Here is a 21,229-nt window from a genome sequence, read left to right as displayed (position 1 = left end):
ACGGAGTTTTTGTTCTGCATCGTGAAACTGCAGTATCGTGCTTGTGTCACAAACATAATGAAGTCACATGTAAACTTAATACCAGTATTATGACATTTAGTGTTGTTACGTGAATGCTGTAAATCAGCAGCAATTCAAATTAGTCTACTAAAAGCTTTTGGACAATTAACTGCAGTTGATACTTTTACATAATTGCTGTAGTACTCTGGGAATCTGCAGTACTGTACTGATCTCCAGGGCATGAGCAGGAAGATGCTGCTGTCATTACAATGTTCACTCACCCCTGGCAAACTAATTGTCTTGCACTTGCTGACTGTTTTCAGTTTGACAGCCAAGCTGCAGTTGAGGGACGCTCTACTGGGTTTAATTGTCTCTTGCCATAGTGTTCTGGCAAGGTTAACTCTTTTAGCCTCTTTATGTAGCAACAATGGTCTAGCACAGTATGCTCAGTATCGGTACTGGGGGTGAAAGCGACACATGTATTTGCAGAATACAAAACAGACAACCTTTAAACACTGGCACGCACACACCCTAAAGTGGCGAGGGAAAAGATCCTAACAAAAACAGAATGTTATTGCTCAGATTATTCGTATTCATTGACTTTCTGAGAACAGGTTGCTTGTCACTTCGGCATTGCTAAGGTGATATGCTGTCGTTTTTTGTTTTCGAATAGGATGACTGCTTTTTGTTGTATATGTTCATTAGTATACAGTGAAACCTAGAGTCCCAAATCTGAACTGGGGCTGCATAGTGTTAGGCGCTGTACAAACCGAGCAAGAGACAGTGCCTGCCCTGAAGCCAGACAAAGTGTGCGTGGAGAATACAGAGACACAGAAGGATGAATTGACTTGTTCAAGCCACATCGAGGTCACTGGGAGAGTGGGGAATGGAACCTGGATACCCTGACTCTCACTGCTCTAGTCACTGGGCCATGCTGCCCTAAACCTACTGTCACAATTTCAGGGCACCTGAATTTCCCCTCCGTGGCCACCAAGGGCACCCACTTTCAGCTTCCAGCTCCCAGCCATCACTGCTGTTGGGTGAGAACCGCATCTCATTCACTCCTGACTGGGGTTCTTGGGACCACTTGGCTCTTGCCTACACTGTGATATTCGCAACAAGCCAGACTGCTTAAACAGGCCAGGGCCTGCACTTTACTTTCTCTGCAAGGGCTGTCAACAGTGTATTGCCTGAAGTTATAAGTTACCACACAGCTCCTTCTGACCAGGCACATTTACTCTTAAGCAGTGGTGGATTAGCCATTGGGCCGACAGGGCCAATGCCCAGGTGCCCCAGCCAACTGGGGGGCCCTGGAAAAAATCCGCTACCAGGCGACAGAAGCCTGGAGCCCCAGTCACAGGGCAGGGGAAGCCCCCCCAGTGGTCCCCGACCCCGTACCTGGCAGCAGTCGCGGGACAGGGGAAGCCTCCCCCAGCGGCTCCAAACCCCATCCACAGCAGTAGCTGCGGGACAGGGGAAGCCCCGCCTCCCAGCAGCTCCAAACCCCATTCCTGGCAGTAGCTGTGGGACAGGGGAAGCCCCCCGCCAGTGGCTCCTGACCCTGTTCCCAGCAGAAGCCCTTGGGTGTGGAATCCTCCAGCATCCCCACCAATCCCCGGTAGAAGCCGCAGGGTGGCAGGGGAAGCCCCAGCCCCTGACTGCACTCTCCAGCAGAAACGCCGGGCGGGCAGGATGGGAAAAGCCCCAGTGCCCCAATCCTGGTCCCCCACAGAAGGGCGGGGGTTGGCGGGGGAAGCCCAAGCTCCCGGGCCCCCGCTGCGGCTCTGGGACTGGAGGAGCTCTCACTCCCCGCTGAACCCCAGGGTCGGGGCCCGGGGCCAGAGCTTCTCCGGTCTTGGGGCTGCAGCGGGGGGGGGGGGGGGGGGGTAGGGTGGTGGGGCAGAAATGAGCACAAGGGGTTGTGGGGCTGCAGTTTGGGGAGGAGGCCGAATACAATAAAACCTATCAAGGATATTGCAGGAAATTGCCTTATCTGTCACACATACCTCTGTCAAATGCTTAGCACTTTACAAATAAAGAAGAAGAAATAGTCCCTGTCCTACACACATTGCAATCTAGTTCTGGGAAGGTGGTACAGGAACTGAACATGGTCATTTTTTTTTTATGGTCTCGGTATGTCAGAAGACGCAGGGGGAAGAAATCTTTGACCCAGCCGCGCCGTCTTTTATCTGTGCCTGAGCTCCAGAATAGAACTGCCAGCCACAGAGCAGCGCTCTGGGCCATGGAGCCCCTTTAAAACACAACCCTTGTTCTGTTGTTGAAGAACACGCTCCTCTTGTGATGATGTTGGGATGTGCTGAGAAAGCAGAAGGAAGAGGGAGCAGCCTCTGCAGATATGGAGCAGAGAAATGAGCCGAGCTTCTGTAAGCCAACAGACAGGAAGGTCCAAAGTGCCTGTTTCACTGATGCTGTCTAACTTGTGTAGTCATCCAGGCCAAAGCAAATTCTGTGACAAAATCTACCATTCTGAATTTGCACTTCACAGTGGTCTGAATGACAGCACAAGGTGCAAGGCGACAGAGAAGCACGCCCCAAGCCTTTGCCCATGGATTCTGTATTTTAGTACCTATCCAGGTAGTTTTAGATGAATTCAAGAACAGGAGAAGAGATGTAAAAAAAATTTTTAAATAGCCTGGAATTTTAAAGATGAATGGCGCAATGTAAAAATGTCCTCACTGAAGATTGTTTTCTGTTACCTCTGAAAGCCATCAGCAGAGTAGCAATCCACTCACTACTGCAGCTCTTTTCTATACTGGTGATTGTTTAATAGGTGAAAGATTTTTTTTTTAGCCAATATAGAATATGACCCAAGGTTTGCATCCATTTGGGCCAGCATTGCATTTCTTCCCAAGTTGGTGTGTTGGAGTCTGAGAGGGTGCCTACAGACCTGTCAAGATATGAGCATGGAAAAGTTATTTAAAAAAATCCCAGTATATTCAGACCTTTTCACAGGAATGAGGATATTGAAAAGTAGGTTTGTCCAATAACAGAAATGAGGATCCTTCATTCTTAAACTCTGACCCTTGATGGGTCTGCGATGATGTATTTGCTGACATAGTAACGATTATCCTAATGTGTTTTTTGGTATATGTATATTACAGGAGTAGAACTGCCTTTGAGAGAAGTAAAACAGATGTGTTCCGAATAAAAACCAACAATGTTGGACAAATAAAGAAGATAAGGTATCGTGTAATATTATCACTGCTATATACAGGACATCAAGTTGCTGGGGTCAAGCTCTCAGCCCTGGCTGGAGCTCTGAGCCTGGAGCCCCTCCCCTGTTCTGCCCAAGGCCCCGCCCATGGCCCCACCCCATTCCATCCCTTCCCCCGTGCCTCTGCCCCTGTTCTGCCCATGACCCTGTCCCTGTTCCGCCCCTTCCCCCACGGCCCCCACTCTGCCTCTTCCCTCCAAGGCCACGTCCACCGCTCCCTCCTCTCCCCCACCCCGCTGCAGCCCCGAAACCGGAAAAGCTCTGTGCTCCAGAGCTGCGGCAGGGAGCGAGAGCTCCTCCAGCCCTGCGGCCATGATGGCGGGAGATTTTTCAGGGGCCTACAAATCTGCCACTGCCCCCCCCCCCCCCCCGGCGGCGCAAGGTTTGGGGAGGCTTAGCCTTCCCTAGCCTGCATTACATGCTGCCCATGAATACTGTATCCAATAAGTTGATTCAATTACTTATCACTTGAGGTTCAGCCCCCTGCTTTATAGACCAGTAAACCCCACAGAGCATGAGCCGGTGTCGCCAGGAGTTCTTGGCAGACTCCACAGCGCTCTGCCGTACAGGAGCTGTCTCCCCAGGTACCAGTTGCAACACTTGGCCTGGCCACCTCTCCGTCAGATTTGAAGTGGCGTTGTGACCATGCAGCCACAGCAATGCTCTGGACCGTTCTGGCAGCAGCTATACTGATTTAGGATGGGACTGCTGCTTAAAAGTGACCAGGCCCTGGTTCCTTCCTGGCTCTGTGGCCTGTGGAACTTTGAACAAGTGCAAACACCTACAGGGGGCATTTGCCACCCCCATCCTCCCCAATCGGTGCCCCTGCTCTTACCTTGCCTAATATAAAATGTGCCACTGAATCAATGTGCTAGTTGCTGTCAAAAATCACACCAACCAATCCAAACTCTTAGGTATATTTTGTTCCTTCTTTGTGCTGTAGAATTGAGCATGACAACACAGGAATGAACGCAAGCTGGTTCCTGGACCGGGTGGTAGTGACTGACATGAACAGGCCTCACCTCCGTTTTTACTTTTCTTGCAACAACTGGCTGAGCAAGGATGAGGGTGATGGACTTTATGTCAGAGATCTGATGGGCAGCCTAAACCCCATGGATGTGCCCAAAGGTAAGTGTTTCTAGAGAAGCTGGATGATGTGGTTCATTGTCAGTAGAAGAGCAAGTGTAGCCCAGTCTAATTACACATCATTGGAAGAAAGATGGTCACAATTCTGACCATGAATATGAAGCCTTTCCAAATTCTGGTAGCATTCTACAAGTAGCCTTTCTATAGACTCCAACCTCTTCTCTGTAACTCTGCACCAGTTCTCGGATGCCTGAGGCAGAATGTGGATGATATCATTATTTAATTGGTGCCTATTTTTCAGAGTGTTTTAAGCTAATGATGTTGAAATGAGGCCAGCACAGCTTGCAAACCTGACAGGTACGCCCAAGCTGACATCAGTGTGTATGCCGGGGGGTGACATACAGTGTATGTAACATGAGTAGGGATCTGACCTGGGACCAAGATATGAAAGTTGAACCTGCGGATTAACCTGCAGATTGTGTGTGTCACCTCCAACTGCTAATGGGCAACCTCAGGTTGAACTTCCCCGCCCATGCTGTGAGTATGCCAGTACAGTCTAGATTTGGGCATGGAGATTGAACTAGCCTCTCCCCCTTAGACTGGCTTTGAGGGAAGGGCAAAGGCACATTGGTTGGGCTGTGGGTGGGGGAAGCTTGTGCTTCTGTTACATACCAAACATCTTCAGCGGATAAGTAATGGACTTCTTGCTCCAATGCTGTCAATTGGGCCTTTGTGCCTCGGTTTCCACATATGTAAAATTGGGATAATACTTACTCCACCTTCATAAAGTGCTTTGAGATCCTCCAGTGATAGGTGCTTGGCAGGGGGTATGTGAACCCCACACCAGCCAGGAAGGGTTAATGAGCTGCTGTGGGCTCAGTCAGCCTCACTCATTTCACCTGCTTGAGCTGTCAGGCTTGGAGTGGGTCGTTGAAAGGAGAGAGCCAACTCAGTTGGGGACGGACAGGGTGGGAGAGCCAGCTGACAGCTCCCAAGCCATGTGAGAAGCCTGCGTGGGGAGCTGATTAGCAGACTTCAGACAGCCACAGCCTCCCTGCGGGAGGGTAGGTCTGACACCAGCTGTTAGTCTGAGGTTTCCCAGGTGGTGGGTGTTAAGGCAAGCTGCTGCAGCTGGGGTCTGCCTGAAAGGAAGGGGGCTGAAAACTGAGCCCAGCAGAGCTGAAGGTTCTTTTGGTTTGGGGTTATGTTGAACCTTGCCTTGGGACATGTCTACACTGCAGCTGGGCGCCTCCCAGCCCGGGTAGACAGACTCGAGCTAGCACATTAAGAACAGCAGTGTGGACGCTGGGGCTCTGGCACAGACTCGGGCTGGCCTCCCGGGGTCAGGTGGGCTCAAGAGCCTGAGCTGCTGCCTGAGCCACAATGACCACACTGTATTTTTAGCACACTGGCTCGAGCCCCACTAGCGTGAGTCCGGCCACCTGGGCTGAGTGGCTCGGTCCCAGGTGCAGTGTTGAAGTCTCTGAGTGACTGGGCAGGAGGGCTAAGCCACATCCATAACTGATGTGCGCTGAAGAGTCCATTGGGGAAACTGAGGCAGGGCTTCTGCAGTGCCACGCCATGCCTTGAGGGGCATGCAGGGATGGCACCTCCTCCATAGTGCTGTTTAAGTGCAAATTATTATTGTTCTTATGGTGGCTAGGGTTCCATCAGAAGTGACCTGATGGAGATAATCTATTCTTCCTGTTACTAATGCCGTAACACAGATTGTTCTTGCACTGTGTTCTTAAAGAGTTTTGTCCTTCTAATGAGTTGGGTGCTTCTAAGGGAGGTTTTCGTGCATGAAAGAAATATGACATATCCTTTAATACTCAAAAGTGAGTAAAAATGCATGTGGGAGCCATTTATAAGAGCAGGACCCTGCAGGATCTGAATGAGACAATGTCTGGAGGCACTCAGCCAAAAATCCATCCAGTGACTACATACCTCCCATTGTGACTGTGTGCTCTGATATGTTTTGCTGCTTCTATATTCCATTTATTCTGTGAACTTGAAGAGTTCATGATACTTTAGAGGGATTGGGGGGAGGTAGCATATGATTCAAAGCAGTGCTCAATCAAAGAGAGATCCCGCAAGGGCAAGCAAACTGCCCAAGCTATTTCTCAGTTGATCCTTTACATGACACAACCATTTCTTTGAATCCAGTATTGTTCCTTTTTGGGGTGGCTGATTCAAATTTAAGTGTGTGATTTCCTGCACCCTCTTCAAAGGCCCGTCTCTCTGCTTATGTGCATGTACACAGTCAAGAGGGATGGAAAAGGCTCACGGACCAGACCCTCAGCTGATGTAAATCAACATTGTGCCACTGATTTCAGTGGAGCTATCTTGATTTTCACCATATGATGATCTAGTCCCATGTGCTTATCAGTCTAATGAAGTGGTTTTATATTCTGTACTGGTTGATGACACTGTATTTGGCACTGTACATACAGAATGGATGTAAATAACATGATTGCAGTCCCAAGGAACTCGCACAGGTACAGGGAGAGAGGCAGCAGAAATTTCTACAGAAACGTTTGCCATCATGTCATCTATTTAGCTTATTTTATCTGCTAGAAAATCAACCTTTGAAATTCTGCAACCTGAAAATGACACAATTGTCCAGATGAACCTGGGGAGTTGGATCTAGTCCAAAAATGAGAGTGAAATGAGGGAAGGATTGGATGCCTTCCAGGCACTAGCTATGAATTTGTAACAGAAGAGGACTAGCTCAGCCATCTTAGGTTGCAATTCCCCTTGAACCATAATTAATGAAAGATAAGCATTCACAGGCTGCTGGGATGACCTGTCAACCTGTCAAACATTAATGTAAATTTATCTGAATTCATTTAGCTCCATCTGAATCATGAAGGTCTGAAATGAGATTGTGGTATGATTTTCCTTGTACACACAAGCTGTTTGCCCTAAAAGTCTTTTTTTTTTTTTTTTTTTTAATCTCAAAAGGATGAAACAGAGACATTTAATCCCTGGCTCACTGGTATTTTCCAGGCTACTAGGCAAATGAATAATTATGTGCACAGGTGATTGTGTGTGTGTGTGTGTGTGTGTGTGTGTAGCTAAAGCCATGTTCTGATTGGCAGAGTACAAGACAGGAATTCTTGTCTCTGATGAATTTCCTGATCCTTCTGTTGTTTCATGTATCGTTTTTTTCCCCTCTTGGGAGCCTTCAGTCCTTCTTTGTGAACATTCTAGGCACAGATGCTGGAGACAGGTTTTTCTTACTCTTCTCTCCACCTACAACTGCAGTAGTGACCTGATAAATTCTCCTGTGGCATACAGACTCTCATCCTCCCTTTTTCTCCACCCCCTTTCCCACACCATATTCAACTGGCTCTCTCCTATGGTCTTTGTCTGGAGGTTTCCCTCACCTTTCACTATTGATGGTTTATTTTTCAGTCATGAAATACATAGGTGACTGCTAAGAAGTGCAGGTTTTCTGTCACTTGTCTGAGATCTGGACGTAGGAAACAATGCATTGTGATGGGGAGACTTTCGTGATTTTTGCAGAATTTCAGTATTTTTCTGTAGAGCATTCATCTTTCAACAGCCTGTCTACTCTGTATATGGTGTGGTGTTACAGCCTTACTATAAACACACTGGTTTTCACTTGCAGAGGGATTCATTCTGGATGGAATTCACCCCTGTGCATAGGCCTGTTAAGTCACACCTAACCCCTCAGAACAGGGATTTAAGTAGTGCCATAGGCCTTCTGCACAGGGCTGGGGGAGGGAAATTTCACCCTCTCTCTTACAAAATCAGAATTCCAGCCAGAGTGCAACAGGATCTACAGAGCTGCCATTTCCTTGATACTGTGCCGAGCAGCTGCAACTCCCAGATTCAGAAGTGCCAACATCCACTTTCTTTGTTTGTACTGATTTAAACATTGTTAGATGTTTTTAAATCTTTCTTTCAAAGTAAGTCCTTACCTATATTACTAACAGATTATTAAAATCCAAAGGATTGTAACAAATCAAATGTTTATGCTCTGTGTTTATTTGCTGTGTTCCACTCAGCTTGAACAATGAAGAGACTAGTCAGCTTCTAGTTAGTTTTTGACTTCAGGTTCTCATGCACTAGCAAATTCTGCCGGGTTCCGGTTATAAATCCCTACAAGCACCAGTACAAGAACCTGGATAGACAGATTGAAATGACTGTTACGATGGAAATGAGGGTTTCAAAAACATTAAATGATTTCTATTAACGGTAGGCGTTTAAAAACTTAAACAAAACAAAGAACTCCAATGACCTCCCCCTAAACTTTGAGCCTGAACCACCTGACCGAGTCATTTGAAAGTGGGGCAGTTAGAGAATCAGATCAGGCCAAGTAAAATAGTTACAGGTCTGTCGCATCTTACGCGCATTTAACATGCGCGATTTCAGCTTTACGCGGTCGGCAAAAACAAAACCAAAAAAAAGAGGAAAAATAACAATTTTAATACTGTACCTGTAGAGCGGGCGATTCTGCCCGCCATTACACTCAATGTAATTTTGACTATACGCGATTTTGGCTTTACGCGCTGACTGCGGAATGTAACCCCAGCGTAAGATGCGACAGACCTGTATTGCGATTCTGCCCGCCATTTACATAGCCCCTTTTGTTCCTTGTGCTCCCAGCTATCCTCTCACCTCACTCTTCCCTTCATCTATTTAGCTCATTCTTGGCTTAATGCCTTTTGCCTTGTCACCCCTGATGCTTCCATCAGTTTCCCAAGTGTGACGGATTCCCCCAGGGGTGCCACCTGGAACTGGGTACCACTGAGACCCCCAACCTACCAGTGGGGTACTACTGAGATGGGTTCCCCCCAGGGTGCCACCTGGAACTGGGGCACCACTGAGAACTGGGCTCCCTCTCACACTGTACTGCTGTGACAAGCTGCAAAGCCCTCCAGCCTGCACTTTCACCAGCATACATACAGGTAGGGACATACCCAGCTGCAGTTACATGCAGGCTTTCTGACCAGTCCCTGCATAGGAAGGCTACAGCTAGGGTAACTCCTAGGTCCTCAGGCACGCACCCCCTCTGGAGTGTAAACCCAAAATTATATCGTCTTGTGCTGCACAGGGAACTGTACAGTGTAAGCTCATAAAATTTGCCCCCTCCCTCAATGTGGAGAGGAATATGCAACAGCCTTTTGCTCCTGAGCTAAGATTCCCATATACTTCACTCCAACTTAGATAAAGCAAAAACAAGTTTATTAACTACAAAGGATAGATTTTACGTGATTGTAAGTGATAGCAAACAGATCAAAGCAGATTACCTAGCAAATAAACAAAAAATGCAAACTAATCTTAATATACTAAATAGATTGGAAATGAATAGCAGATTCTCACCCAGAGATGATACAAGCAGTCTGCAGATTCTTAAGGGGCAAACTGCACTTGCTTTACAGATTGGAATCCGCAGGTGTTTCATTCACAGGCTAGAAATCCCTTTAGCCTGGGTCCAGCACTTCTCCCAGTTCAGTCTTTGTTCCTCAGGTGTTCCCAGGAGTCTTCCCGTGTGGGGAGTAAAGAACACCAGATGATGTCACTCCCTGCCTTACATAGCTTTTGCATATGGTGGGGACCCTTTGTTCCTAAAGCTTGGTTCCCAGACCAGTCTGTGGAAAAACACTGATTTAGAGTTTAGAGACATGTGGTCTCATCACATGTCCTTGTAGAGTCAATACTTGGAGGCTGTTTGTAGCATTCTCATTCTCCTAAGGCCTATTGTTTTCAACTAATGGCCCATTGCCTGGAATAGGCCCTTCCCCACCCACTATCTGGATTGAAAACATCTTGTCTAGTGGGCGTTACCCAGGTGTTGGGTACATTGGAAATACAGATACATAGTCAATATTCATAACTTCAGATACAAAAATGATACATGCATACAAATAGGATAATCATATTCAGCAAATCATAACTTTTCCAATGACGCCTCACATGGCATAGCTTGCATAAAATACATCATAATTATGCTATAATCATATCATAATAATATCACTATGAAAAATATGGGGTGCTGTGTCACACCAAACACCACCTCTCTTTCCCCAAATCCTTCCTTAAGACCCATTTCTTTCACCAAAATGTTCCAGGATTGGAAAATCTGATCTCCAGGATTGGGGCATTCATGTGCCAGCAGGCTAAATGACCTTGGGTGAAATCCTGGCCTCACTGGAGCCAATAGGAGTGTTGCCATTCATTTCAATTTGGCCAATTTACGTCTTGTCTTTATGGCCTGACCAAAAACCTACTAAGGTCAAGGGAACCTTTCCATTGATTTCAGTAGTCTTTGCTCAGAGCCTTTGTGTGTGTGTTTATCGCACTGCAAGGCCTCGCTGTGTTTTCTCTATGGCAGTAGGTTGAACTGTGGTGGGGATTGGATTGAGAGGGAGTTGGTGAGTTTGGAAAGGTGGTTGGCTCAGTCATCAAGCTAGTTGGAGGCTAGTGTATATTTTAAGATCTGATCTGTAGAAGCACCTCAAGCTTTGGAGGGGCCCATTTAAAAAAAAAATCTAACTAAATAAAAATGAACAATAAAGATGGTTAAAAATGCGACCAAAATCCATATTTTTACTCCATGAACATTTTATTGAAAAATGTGGGCAAAGTTTCAAAAAAGCAATGATCAGTTTAAATAATTAAAAATAGAGATTCTCAAAGGGTGTTAGTAGTGGCAGTGATAGCTCAGTGACTGTATTTATTGGTCTGATGAAGAGGGATCATCTGAAGTTCCCTGCTGAATGACCTGAGTTCCTGAGGCCTGGTCTACACTACAGAGTTAGGTCGACACAAGGCAGCTTACATCGACCTAACTATGGAAGTGTCTACACTTAAATTTCGCTCTCGCCAACGTAACTGCCCCACTATGCCGACTGACCTCCACCTCCACGAGTGGAGTAGAGTCGAGGTAAATGTAGTTAGGTCAACACCGTGTCAGTGTAGACACTGCGTTGCTTATGTCAACTGTTACTGGCTTTCAGGAGCCATCCTACAATGCCCCCGCACTGAAAGTACAATCAATACAAGTGCTCCTGGTGACGACGCGCACCACCAACAAAAGAAGCAAAGTGTAGACAGACACAAGTGATAGAATTACTGTGGCGGCTGTATGCCGATGTAAGTTAGGGCGACTTAATTTTGTAGTGTAGACACGGCCTCAAGGAGAATATGTCACATTAAATGTGCCTGTCAGAAGAACTTCTTTATCCTCTCCCAGCTCCCTGATCCATAAACACGGTGGCATATGCCCATGGTCCTTTGACAAGTATGTTGCTACAGATTCTTATTTACCCAAACGCTGCTGTGGGTAGCCCGGATTAATTTACAGCATAGATATTAATTGCAAGGACAGGATCTTGTTCAACCTTATGTTGTTTCCCTTCATGAATTCTTAGGGTTGTGTGACTGCAACTGAACCTTGCACAAAGGACCTTATCTAAACTGAAGTCAATGGGAGGCTTTCCATTGGTGTCAATGGCTTTGGCCCAAACACCCATTAGGAAATGAAATTGCTGCCAACTTTCAGTGGATTGAGAATAGTAACATTAGGACATAATACATGGCTCTTGGTGTACTGCTAAAGCACCAGTGTTTGGAACTCTCTTGGAATGAGGAGAAGCATTGCCAAACAAAACATGGGAGCACCTTCGCTGCCCAGCCTGCATTCGAGGTGGCAGGAGCCTCTCACCTTGCTTTGGAACGATCCCCAGGGCTGCTGATGTTCTCTTCCCTGTTTAGGTGAAGCTCAAAGCAGCACTGGCAGGCTCTGGAAAAAGCTGTGTCCAGACCTCCTCAGCTGGATGGAGGAGCCATCTGGTTCCTCGTGTGTCCACATCAAAAAAATCAGCACCAACATTGAAACCAGTTGGCTCCTTGTTGGCAATCTGAACGGAAAGCCCAGGACTGAATTGTCACAGATATTGAACTGCCTTGCCATTCCTCGGAGAGGTCCATCTTGGGCAGTACTGAGAAATATTGGTAGGGAGTGAGAAGAAATTTGTACTGTCATTGTCTGTGATGTACCTATTCTGTGGTTTAATGGCCAGTGCTGTCAATCCAAAACCTTTTGCCTTTTCACTGTGGTTTTGTCTAGATTAAGAAAAGTGGCTGGCGTTTGCTAACATGCTAGCTAAACATGGCCTGATCATGACCTTTCCCCTTGTGAAGCCACAGGTTAATCATTTTGACCTCAATTTAGCTGGTCGAGGTCTGCCCTAGGCTTTCCATCACATAACTCTAGCCTACCTGCACACTAGGGATAAGGTCGTGGTTAGGCCAGGGTTATCTAGCGCATGTTAGCAGACCATGACCTAACCCAGACCTCTTTTTCTAATCTAGATAAATCCTGTAAAACCATTCTTTTACAAAGAGAAAACAAGGAAACTAATTTTCAAAAGGTCATTTTACTTTTCTAGGCTGTAAAACCAATAAAGAAGTATAAGCACCCATAAATAACCTTAGACTTTGCATAGTTTAAGTTAATGCTGAATTATAGGTCATAACATTTTCATGAAATCCTGCCAACTTGGCTATTCCAAACGGGTTCAGAACTAAAGACAGGTCTCCAACTGGCTCCTAGGCCGTTAAAACTCCAAAGTTGCTAAAGATCAAACACAATCGGCAATAAATGTTGCAGATAACAGTTTATGCAACCCCTGACAAGGCTGCATATTTAGAATAGGATAAAACTATTACTGTACCCTGTGTGTGAGCTAAAATGATCTAACTGTTCCATTTGCTTAATTAGTGATAACGCTTTCTTTGGGAAAAGTTTCATCTTATCCAGCTTATTAATAATAAATTTGATTACAATGGAGCTGTATTATGCCTCAGAAATCTAAAAGGGCTATTGAACAAACATGTCATTCTTTTTGCTAGGAAGCAGATGTAATGCATTGTTCATCAGAGACTTGAGGGAGGAAGCAGCCAGCGTAATTTAGTGTATATATTATCCTCCAAGTTAAAAGGACCAGGAGTTGCTCACTGATTTATATCATTATTTTTATTATTTGGCAAAAATTGAATATTATAAATAAAGATTAGCCATATCTGTGACTACATCCAAGTAATACAGCTGCCTAAGGTGCTTCCCTAAAAGAACACATCTGGCAACAAGAAATTAAGTCGTTATGGATGGGAACTAGTGACGAATCCTCCAAGTGAGTTTCTGTATGTGAGCACTCTGCTTAATTTTTTTTGCCAGTATTCCTGTAATAGTAAATTATTGAAGTTCAGCTGACCAAACTGAATATTGACAGGGTCTGTTACTTCTTCACATGCTTTCATAGCCACTTGTTCGTACGTTTTTGTGTACAGTGAAGGTAATGAGATAAACCAAGGAGATTAGGACTGAGTCCCTCAACAATCAGAGGAAAAGGAAGACCATGATCAGTAAGGACCATAGAATACATTTTCTTCAAATTTTATTATGGTTGGAATTTATCTCCAAAAAGAGACCAAACCACCCAGAACTTGTTTGTCTGGATGCACATCAGTATATGCAAGATTAAAATGTGTTAGCTAATCTGTGAGTGTTTGAGTCGAGTCTAGCCACAATCTGCGCTATTCAAAGACTAAGGCCTGGTCTACACTACGAGTTTAGGTCGACTTTAGCAGCGTTAAATCGAATTAAGCCTGGACACGTTCACACGACGAAGCCCTTTCTTTCGACTTAAAGGGCCCTTTAAACCGGTTTCTTTACTCCACCTCCGACGAGGGGATTAGCGATAAAATCGGCCTTAGCGGGTCGGAATTGGGGTAGTGTGGACGGAATTCGACGTTATTGGCCTCCGGGAGCTATCCCACAGTGCTTCATTGTGACCGCTCTGGACAGCACTCTCAACTCAGATGCACTGACCAGGTAGACAGGAAAAGCCCCGCGAACGTTTGAATTTCATTTCCTGTTTGCTCAGCGTGGAGAGCACAGGTGACCACGCAGAGCTCATCAGCACAGGTAACCGTGATGGAGTCCCAGGATCGCAAAAGAGCTCCATCATGGACCGAACGGGAGGTACGGGATCTGCTCGCCATATGGGGAGATGAATCAGTGCTAGCTGAACTCCGTAGCAGTAAACGAAATGGCAAAATATTAGAAAAGGTCTCCAAGGCCATGAAGCACAGAGGCCATAACAGGGACGCACAGCAATGCCGCGTGAAAATTAAGGAGCTCAGGCAAGCCTACCACAAAGCCAGAGAAGCAAACGGAAGGTCCGGGGCAGAGCCGCAAACATGCCGCTTCTACGAAGAGCTGCATGCCATTCTAGGGGGTGCAGCCACCACTACCCCAACCGTGTGCTATGACTCCCTCACTGGAGAAACACACAGGGAAGCGGGTTCGGGGTATGAGGAAGATGAGGATGGAGATAATGTAGATAGCTCACAGCAGCAAGGAAGCGGAGAAACCGGTTTCCCCAACAGCCAGGATATGTTTATCACCCTGGACCTGGAACCAGTCACCCCCGAACTCACCCAAGGCGTGCTCCCAGACCCTGAGGGCACACAGGGGACCTCTGGTGAGTGTACCTTTGTAAATATTACACATGGTTTAAAAGCAAGCGTGTTTAATGATTAATGATTAATTTGCCCTGGCAATCGCGGCCAGTACAGCTACTGGAAAAGTCTGTTAACGTGTATGGGGATGGAGCGGAAATCCTCCAGGGACATCTCCAGAAAACTCTCCTTCATGTACTCCCAAAGCCTTTGCAAAAGGTTTCTGGGGAGGGCTGCCTTATCCCGTCCGCCATGGTAGGACACTTTACCACGCCAGGCCAGTAGCACGTAGTCTGGAATCATTGCATAACAAAGCATGGCAGCGTATGGTCCCGGTGTTTGCTGGCATGCAGACAACATCCATTTCTTATCAGTCTTTGTTATCCTCAGGAGAGTGATATCATTCACGGTCACCTGGTTGAAATGGGGCGATTTTATTAAGGGGACATTCAGAGGTGCACCTTCCTGCTCTGCTGAACAGAAATATTCCCCGCTGTTAGCCACGCGGTGGGGGGGAGGGGTGAAGTGATCATCCCAGAGAATTGGGTGTGGGGGGGGAGGGGAGTTAGTTGGGTTTGTGCTGCATGTTAACCCGGAAACCGCAGCCCCTCCTTTTACATTGCAAACCCATTTTAAATGGCCAACCCAACAGGTGCTTGGTATGGGAAATGAGAGCGCTACTGTTTGAAACCATTCCCACATGTTAAGAAGGTTAAAAAAGCCAAAAGACTGTGTCTTACCATGGCTGCCTGCAAGCCGAAATCTGTTGCCTGGCACTGCATGAGTGATCTCTCACACCAAACCGGCAGGCCCTCAATATAAGAGGAAATATGCGACCTTGTAACGAAAGCACATGTGCTGTGTAATGTGAACAGCAAAATTTAACGTGAAAGAGTGTACCCATTGTTCTCTAAAATGTGTCTTTTTTAACCACCTCTCCCTTCTCCTCCACCAGCTGCAAATGTTTCTCCTTCACAGAGGCTAGTGAAGATTAGAAGGAGAAAACGGAGGACGCGGGATGATATGTTCACGGAGCTCCAGATGTCCTCCCACGCTGAGAGAGCACAGCAGAATGCGTGGAGGCAGTCAATGTCAGACTACAGAAAAGCACAGTATGAACGAGAGGAGAGGTGGCGGGCTGAATCGCGGGATGAAGAGAGCAAGTGGCGAGCTGAAGATGATAGGTGGCGTCAGCTTGCAGACAGAAGGCAAGAGTCGATGCTCCGGCTGCTGGAGCATCAAACTGATATGCTCCAGCGTATGATTGAGCTGCAGGAAAGGCAGCAGGAGCAGAGACCGCCGCTACAGCCCCTGTGTAACCAACAGCCCTCCTCCCCAAGTTCCATAGCCTCCTCACCCAGACGCCCAAGAACACGGTGGGGGGGCCTCCGGCCACCCTGTCACTCCACCCCGGATGATTGCCCGAGCATCAGAAGGCTGGCCTTCAATAAGAGTTAAAGTTTTCAACTGCAGTGTGTCCTTTTCCTTCCCTCCTCCCCCACCCATCCCGGGCTACCTTGGCAATTATCCCCCTAGTTGTGTGAATAATTAATAAAGAATGCATGAATGTGAAGTAACAATGACTTTATTGCCTCTGCAAGCGGTGCTCGAAGGGGGGAGGGGAGGGTGGGGTGGTTGGTTTACAGGGAAGTAGAGTGAACCGGGTGGGGGGGGCGGAGGGTTCATCAAGGAGAAACAAACAGAAGTTTCACACCGTAGCCTGGCCAGTCACAAAACTCGTTTTCAAAGCTTCTCTGATGCGCACCGCGCCCTGCTGTGCTCTTCTAACCGCCCTGGTGTCTGGCTGCGCGTAATCAGCGGCCAGGCGATTTGCCTCAACCTCCCACCCCGCCATAAATGTCTCCCCTTTACTCTCACAGATATTGTGGAGCGCACAGCAAGCAGCAATAACAATGGGGATATTCTTTTCGCTGAGGTCTGAGCGAGTCAGTAAGCTGCGCCAGCGCACTTTTAAACGTCCAAATGCACATTCCACCACCATTCGGCACTTGCTCAGCCTGTAGTTGAACAGGTCCTGACTACTGTCCAGGCTGCCTGTGTACGGCTTCATGAGCCATGGCATTAAGGGGTAGGCTGGGTCCCCAAGGATCACGATAGGCATTTCAACATCCCCAACGGTTATTTTCTGGTCCGGGAAGAAAGTCCCTTCCTCCAGCTTTCGAAACAGAGCAGAGTGCCTGAAGACGCGAGCATCATGTACCTTTCCCGGCCATCCCACGTTGATGTCGGTGAAACGTCCCTTGTGATCCACCAGGGCTTGCAGCAGCATTGAAAAGTACCCCTTGCGGTTTATGTACTCGGTGGCTTGGTGCTCCGGTGCCAAGATAGGGATATGGGTTCCGTCTATGGCCCCACCACAGTTTGGGAATCCCATTGCAGCAAAGCCATCCACTATGGCCTGCACGTTTCCCAGAGTCACTACCCTTGATATCACCAGGTCTTTCATTGCCCTGGCAACTTGGATCACAGCAGCCCCCACAGTCGATTTGCCCACTCCAAATTGATTCCCGACTGACCGGTAGCTGTCTGGCGTTGCAAGCTTCCACAGGGCTAGCGCCACTCGCTTCTCAACTGTGAGGGCTGCTCTCATCCTGGTATTCTGGCGCTTCAGGGCAGGGGAAAGCAAGTCACAAAGTTCCATGAAAGTGCCCTTACGCATGCAAAAGTTTCGCAGCCACTGGGAATCGTCCCACACCTGCAGCACGATGCGGTCCCACCAGTCTGTGCTTGTTTCCCGGGCCCAGAATCGGCGTTCCACGGCATGAACCTGCCCCAGTAACACCATGATTTCCACATTGCTGGGGCCTGTGCCTTGTGAGACGTCTATGTCCATGTCAATTTCCTCATCACTCTCGTCACCGCGCTGCAATCGCCTCCTCGGCTGGTCCTGGTTTTGCTTTGCCATGTCCTGGCTCTGCATATACTCCAGGACAATGCGCGTGGTGTTCATAGTGCTCATAATTGCCGCGGTGATCTGAGCGGGCTCCATGATCCCAGTGCAAGCTATGGCGTCTGGTCTGAAAAAAGGCGCGAAACTAGTATCTGACGGACTGGGGGAGGGAGGGAGGGAGGGAGGGGCGAGTGACGACATGGCGTACAGGTACAGGGAATTAAAATCAACAAAGGTGGCTGTGCATCAGGGAGAAACACAAACAACTGTCACACAGAATGGCCCCCCCCCAAAGATTGAACTCAAAACCCTCGGTTTAGCAGGCCGTTGATTTCACGGAGGGAGGGGGAAGCAAATGAATACAGAACAAATCTATTTTTTACATCTTAAGCTGGCAGACGACGGTGCAGCATGACTGATAGCCCTCGGCATCTTCTGGGTGCTTGGCAGAAAATACTGGGCGCTTGGCAGAAAATAGCATACTACAACTGATAGCCATCATCATCAAGACAGTTCGATAGGACTGAGCATGTCTGCCCAGGTGCCCATGATTGACAGCCACTGCAGTACGATGATGACGGATACCAGTCGTAATATACCATCTTCTACCAAAAGGCCAGGGGCTGCTGCTGTGTGCAATGCAGCCCCACGTCTGCCAGCCCCACGTCTGCCAGTACCGAGATCGCCGATGAAGGCTACCAGTCATACTGCACCGTCTACTGCCAAAAGGCAATTAGCTGCTGCTGTGTAGCAATGCAGTACCATGTCTGCCGGCACCCAGATGACATATGGTGACGGTGAGCTGAGCTGAGCTGAGCGGGCTCCATGCTTGCCGTGGTATGATGTCTGCACAGGTAACCCAGGTAAAAAGGTGCGAATCTATTGTCTGCCGTTGCTCTGACGGAGGGGGAGGGGCCTGACGACATGTACCCAGAACCCCCCGCGACACCGTTTTGCATCATTCAGGCATTGGGATCTCAACCCAGAATTCCAATGGGCAGCGGAGACTGCGGGAACTGTGGGATAGCTACCCATAGTGCAATGCTCCGGAAGTCGACGCTAGCCTCGGTACTGTGGACGCGGTCCGCCGACTAGAGCACTTAGAGCATTTTATGTGGGGACACACACAATCGGCTGTATACAACCGATTTCTATAAAACCGGCCTATAAATTTCTATAAATTCGACCTAATTTCGTAGTGTAGCCATACCCTAAGAATGAGGTTTGCTTGTTTGTTTGTTTTTTGTTAGGAGGAAGCAAACTCCCTTTTGTTATGTTTTAATATTAGCCAATGTGAGGAATTATGAGTTCTTGACGCAGTTAGGGCTTGAAAAGGCCCTCAGTTCAGCAAAGCACTTAAGCATGTGCTTAAATCCATCCTGATTCAAAGCAAAGCACATGCTCAAATGCTTTGCTGAATAGGACTTAAATATCTTAAATTGTGGCCAGTATTTCTTAATAATAGGCACAGTGCTACAAGCAATGGTATAGCAAAGCTCTTTGGACTTGGACTTGAGATACAATTTGGTGTGATCCTGTTAGATTTTTGGCTTGATTTTGCAAACTCTCTTTATGCAGAATTCCCATTGAGTTTAACAGGAGTTTTGCACATACTAGGGTTGCTGGATTGCGACTTTAAGTGAGGCTGAACTAATGAAAAACAATGAGAATCTTTGAAAGCTGTGAGAGTTAAGTAAAACTAAAGGAACTCGCCCCAATACACCAGTGCTTCATCTGCAGATTGCTTCTGATGAACTGTTTCGCAGGAATGTCCCTATTGGGTTCCATATACGCTCAGCATTTTGATGGAGATGAAGTGGGTGAGGTAATATATTTTATTGAACCAATTTCTATGGACCAACATAAGTTGATTCAATAAAAGATATTGCCTCACCCACCTTGTCTCTCTCATATCCTGGGACCAACATGGGACCAACAACAGCACTGCAAAAAACATTTTGCTGCACGTTTTAATTTCATACTGAGGCCACACCTGTTGGGGCTTGATCTTGTGGTCTCTGGGCTGCACAATGCTGAAATGAACAGCTGAATTAAACACAAGAGGGTATTGGGCAAAAGGGAGAATAATCATAATACTCAATGGAGGAAACAATCATTTTCCTTTTTCCTTTTACTGTTAAGGTTGTGTTGCATAATAGCAATCATCTCTATTGCTCTGGAGCATACTCAGAGCAAAAAAACTTTTGAGACTAATTAGCTTTGTTTCAGGGTTGCTTCAGACTCAGCAGCTGTTTCTAAATGTATGTACTGCAAAATAATAGAAATACTCTCTGGAGTTTCTTCCCTACTAATACTGCATTTTGATAGGGTGATAGTCTCCACTCGTGGTCAAATTCAGTTAATAGGAAAGCATCACTGAACTCTTCATAAACATCCCCGGTCCTCCAAATGCTCTTGTACCTCCAGCGAATACACAACCAGTCTGAATTCCCAGTTCAAATATTCAGTTGAAGAAGCTATTGACAGACTATGAAAGCTGCCGTTCATTACCAAGGATAGTCGTCAGTTACTCTTGACAGGAATTAATTTTCGGAGGCACAGAAACGACCTGCTGATCTAATGACTTCCACATTTTTCTTGCGGGGACAGGGGAAAAGATCTTTTATTGGACAGTGTGCAGCGTTTTTATGCAGCAAAAAGCCAAACCTTTCCAAAGGTGCTGGAACAATTTGTATAGTGGGGGTGCGGAGAGCCACTGACTGTAAACCCTGTATCTGATGGAATCTCCTTCCAGCCAGGGCGTGCAGCAGCACCCCTAATTCCATCTCTCTCTGGGAGACTGAGCCAACTCCTCTTGAGCTCAAGGGGAGTTTTTCCATTTACTTTAGTGGCAGTTGTTCTGGGTTCTTGTTGTCTGTCTCACTCTGCCTGTTGTATGGCCCCTATTATTTGTAGTCAGCAGGGAACAATTATCACCCTCCTTTCACAGTGAGTTATTGAGGCACAGAGGGTGGGATTCACAAAGGTGCTTAGTCACCTAAGCCCCCAGACTTAGGCACCAATGTCCCGATTTTAGGTGCCACTGCGATCCATAAAACCCCTGCTCGGCTGCCACCAAACCCTGTGGGCGCCTAAACTTGCTTGGCACCTATGTTTTTGTGGTAAAAGTTGCCTAGGTTCCTTTGTTTCTGCCTCCGAGTATGTGTACTGCAGCCTTACTCAGGCTGTCTGGACACCTATCTCCCGCCTAAGTCCCAGAATGAATCATAAACCAGGGGAAGGTCGGTGTGACAGGTTCCCCTGGGGTGACACCTGGAACTGGGGTACCACTGAGCCCTCTGACCCACCAGCCTGGGCTCCCTTTCACAGTATACTGCTGTGACAAGCTGCAAAGCCCTCCAGCCTGCACTTTCACCAGCATTCACACAGGTAGGGACATACCCGGCGGCAGTTACACACAGGCTCTCTAACCACCAGCTTCCCAGCCTAGGACCCCCAGAGCAGTACTGTCCTGCCCTAGTCAAATCTGGCCAGTATAT

The 21,229-nt window shown here is 47.3% G+C and overlaps 1 protein-coding gene across 1 annotated transcript in view; it reads left to right on the top strand.

Annotated features, from left to right (window-relative positions):
* LOXHD1 (lipoxygenase homology PLAT domains 1) overlaps window positions 1-21,229 on the top strand; it is a 315,455-nt gene that overhangs the window by 91,615 nt on the left and 202,611 nt on the right. Inside the window, exons 8-9 of the mRNA XM_065406719.1 lie at window positions 3,123-3,203; window positions 4,179-4,363. Of these exons, the coding sequence (XP_065262791.1) occupies window positions 3,123-3,203; window positions 4,179-4,363 (266 nt within the window). The remainder of the gene's footprint in view (window positions 1-3,122; window positions 3,204-4,178; window positions 4,364-21,229) is intronic.

Source organism: Emys orbicularis, chromosome 6, assembly GCF_028017835.1.
Source record: "Emys orbicularis isolate rEmyOrb1 chromosome 6, rEmyOrb1.hap1, whole genome shotgun sequence".
NCBI lineage: Eukaryota > Metazoa > Chordata > Testudines > Emydidae > Emys > Emys orbicularis.
The sequence above is the reverse complement of the archived record's forward strand: the minus strand, read 5'-3'. Positions and strand labels throughout refer to the sequence as shown.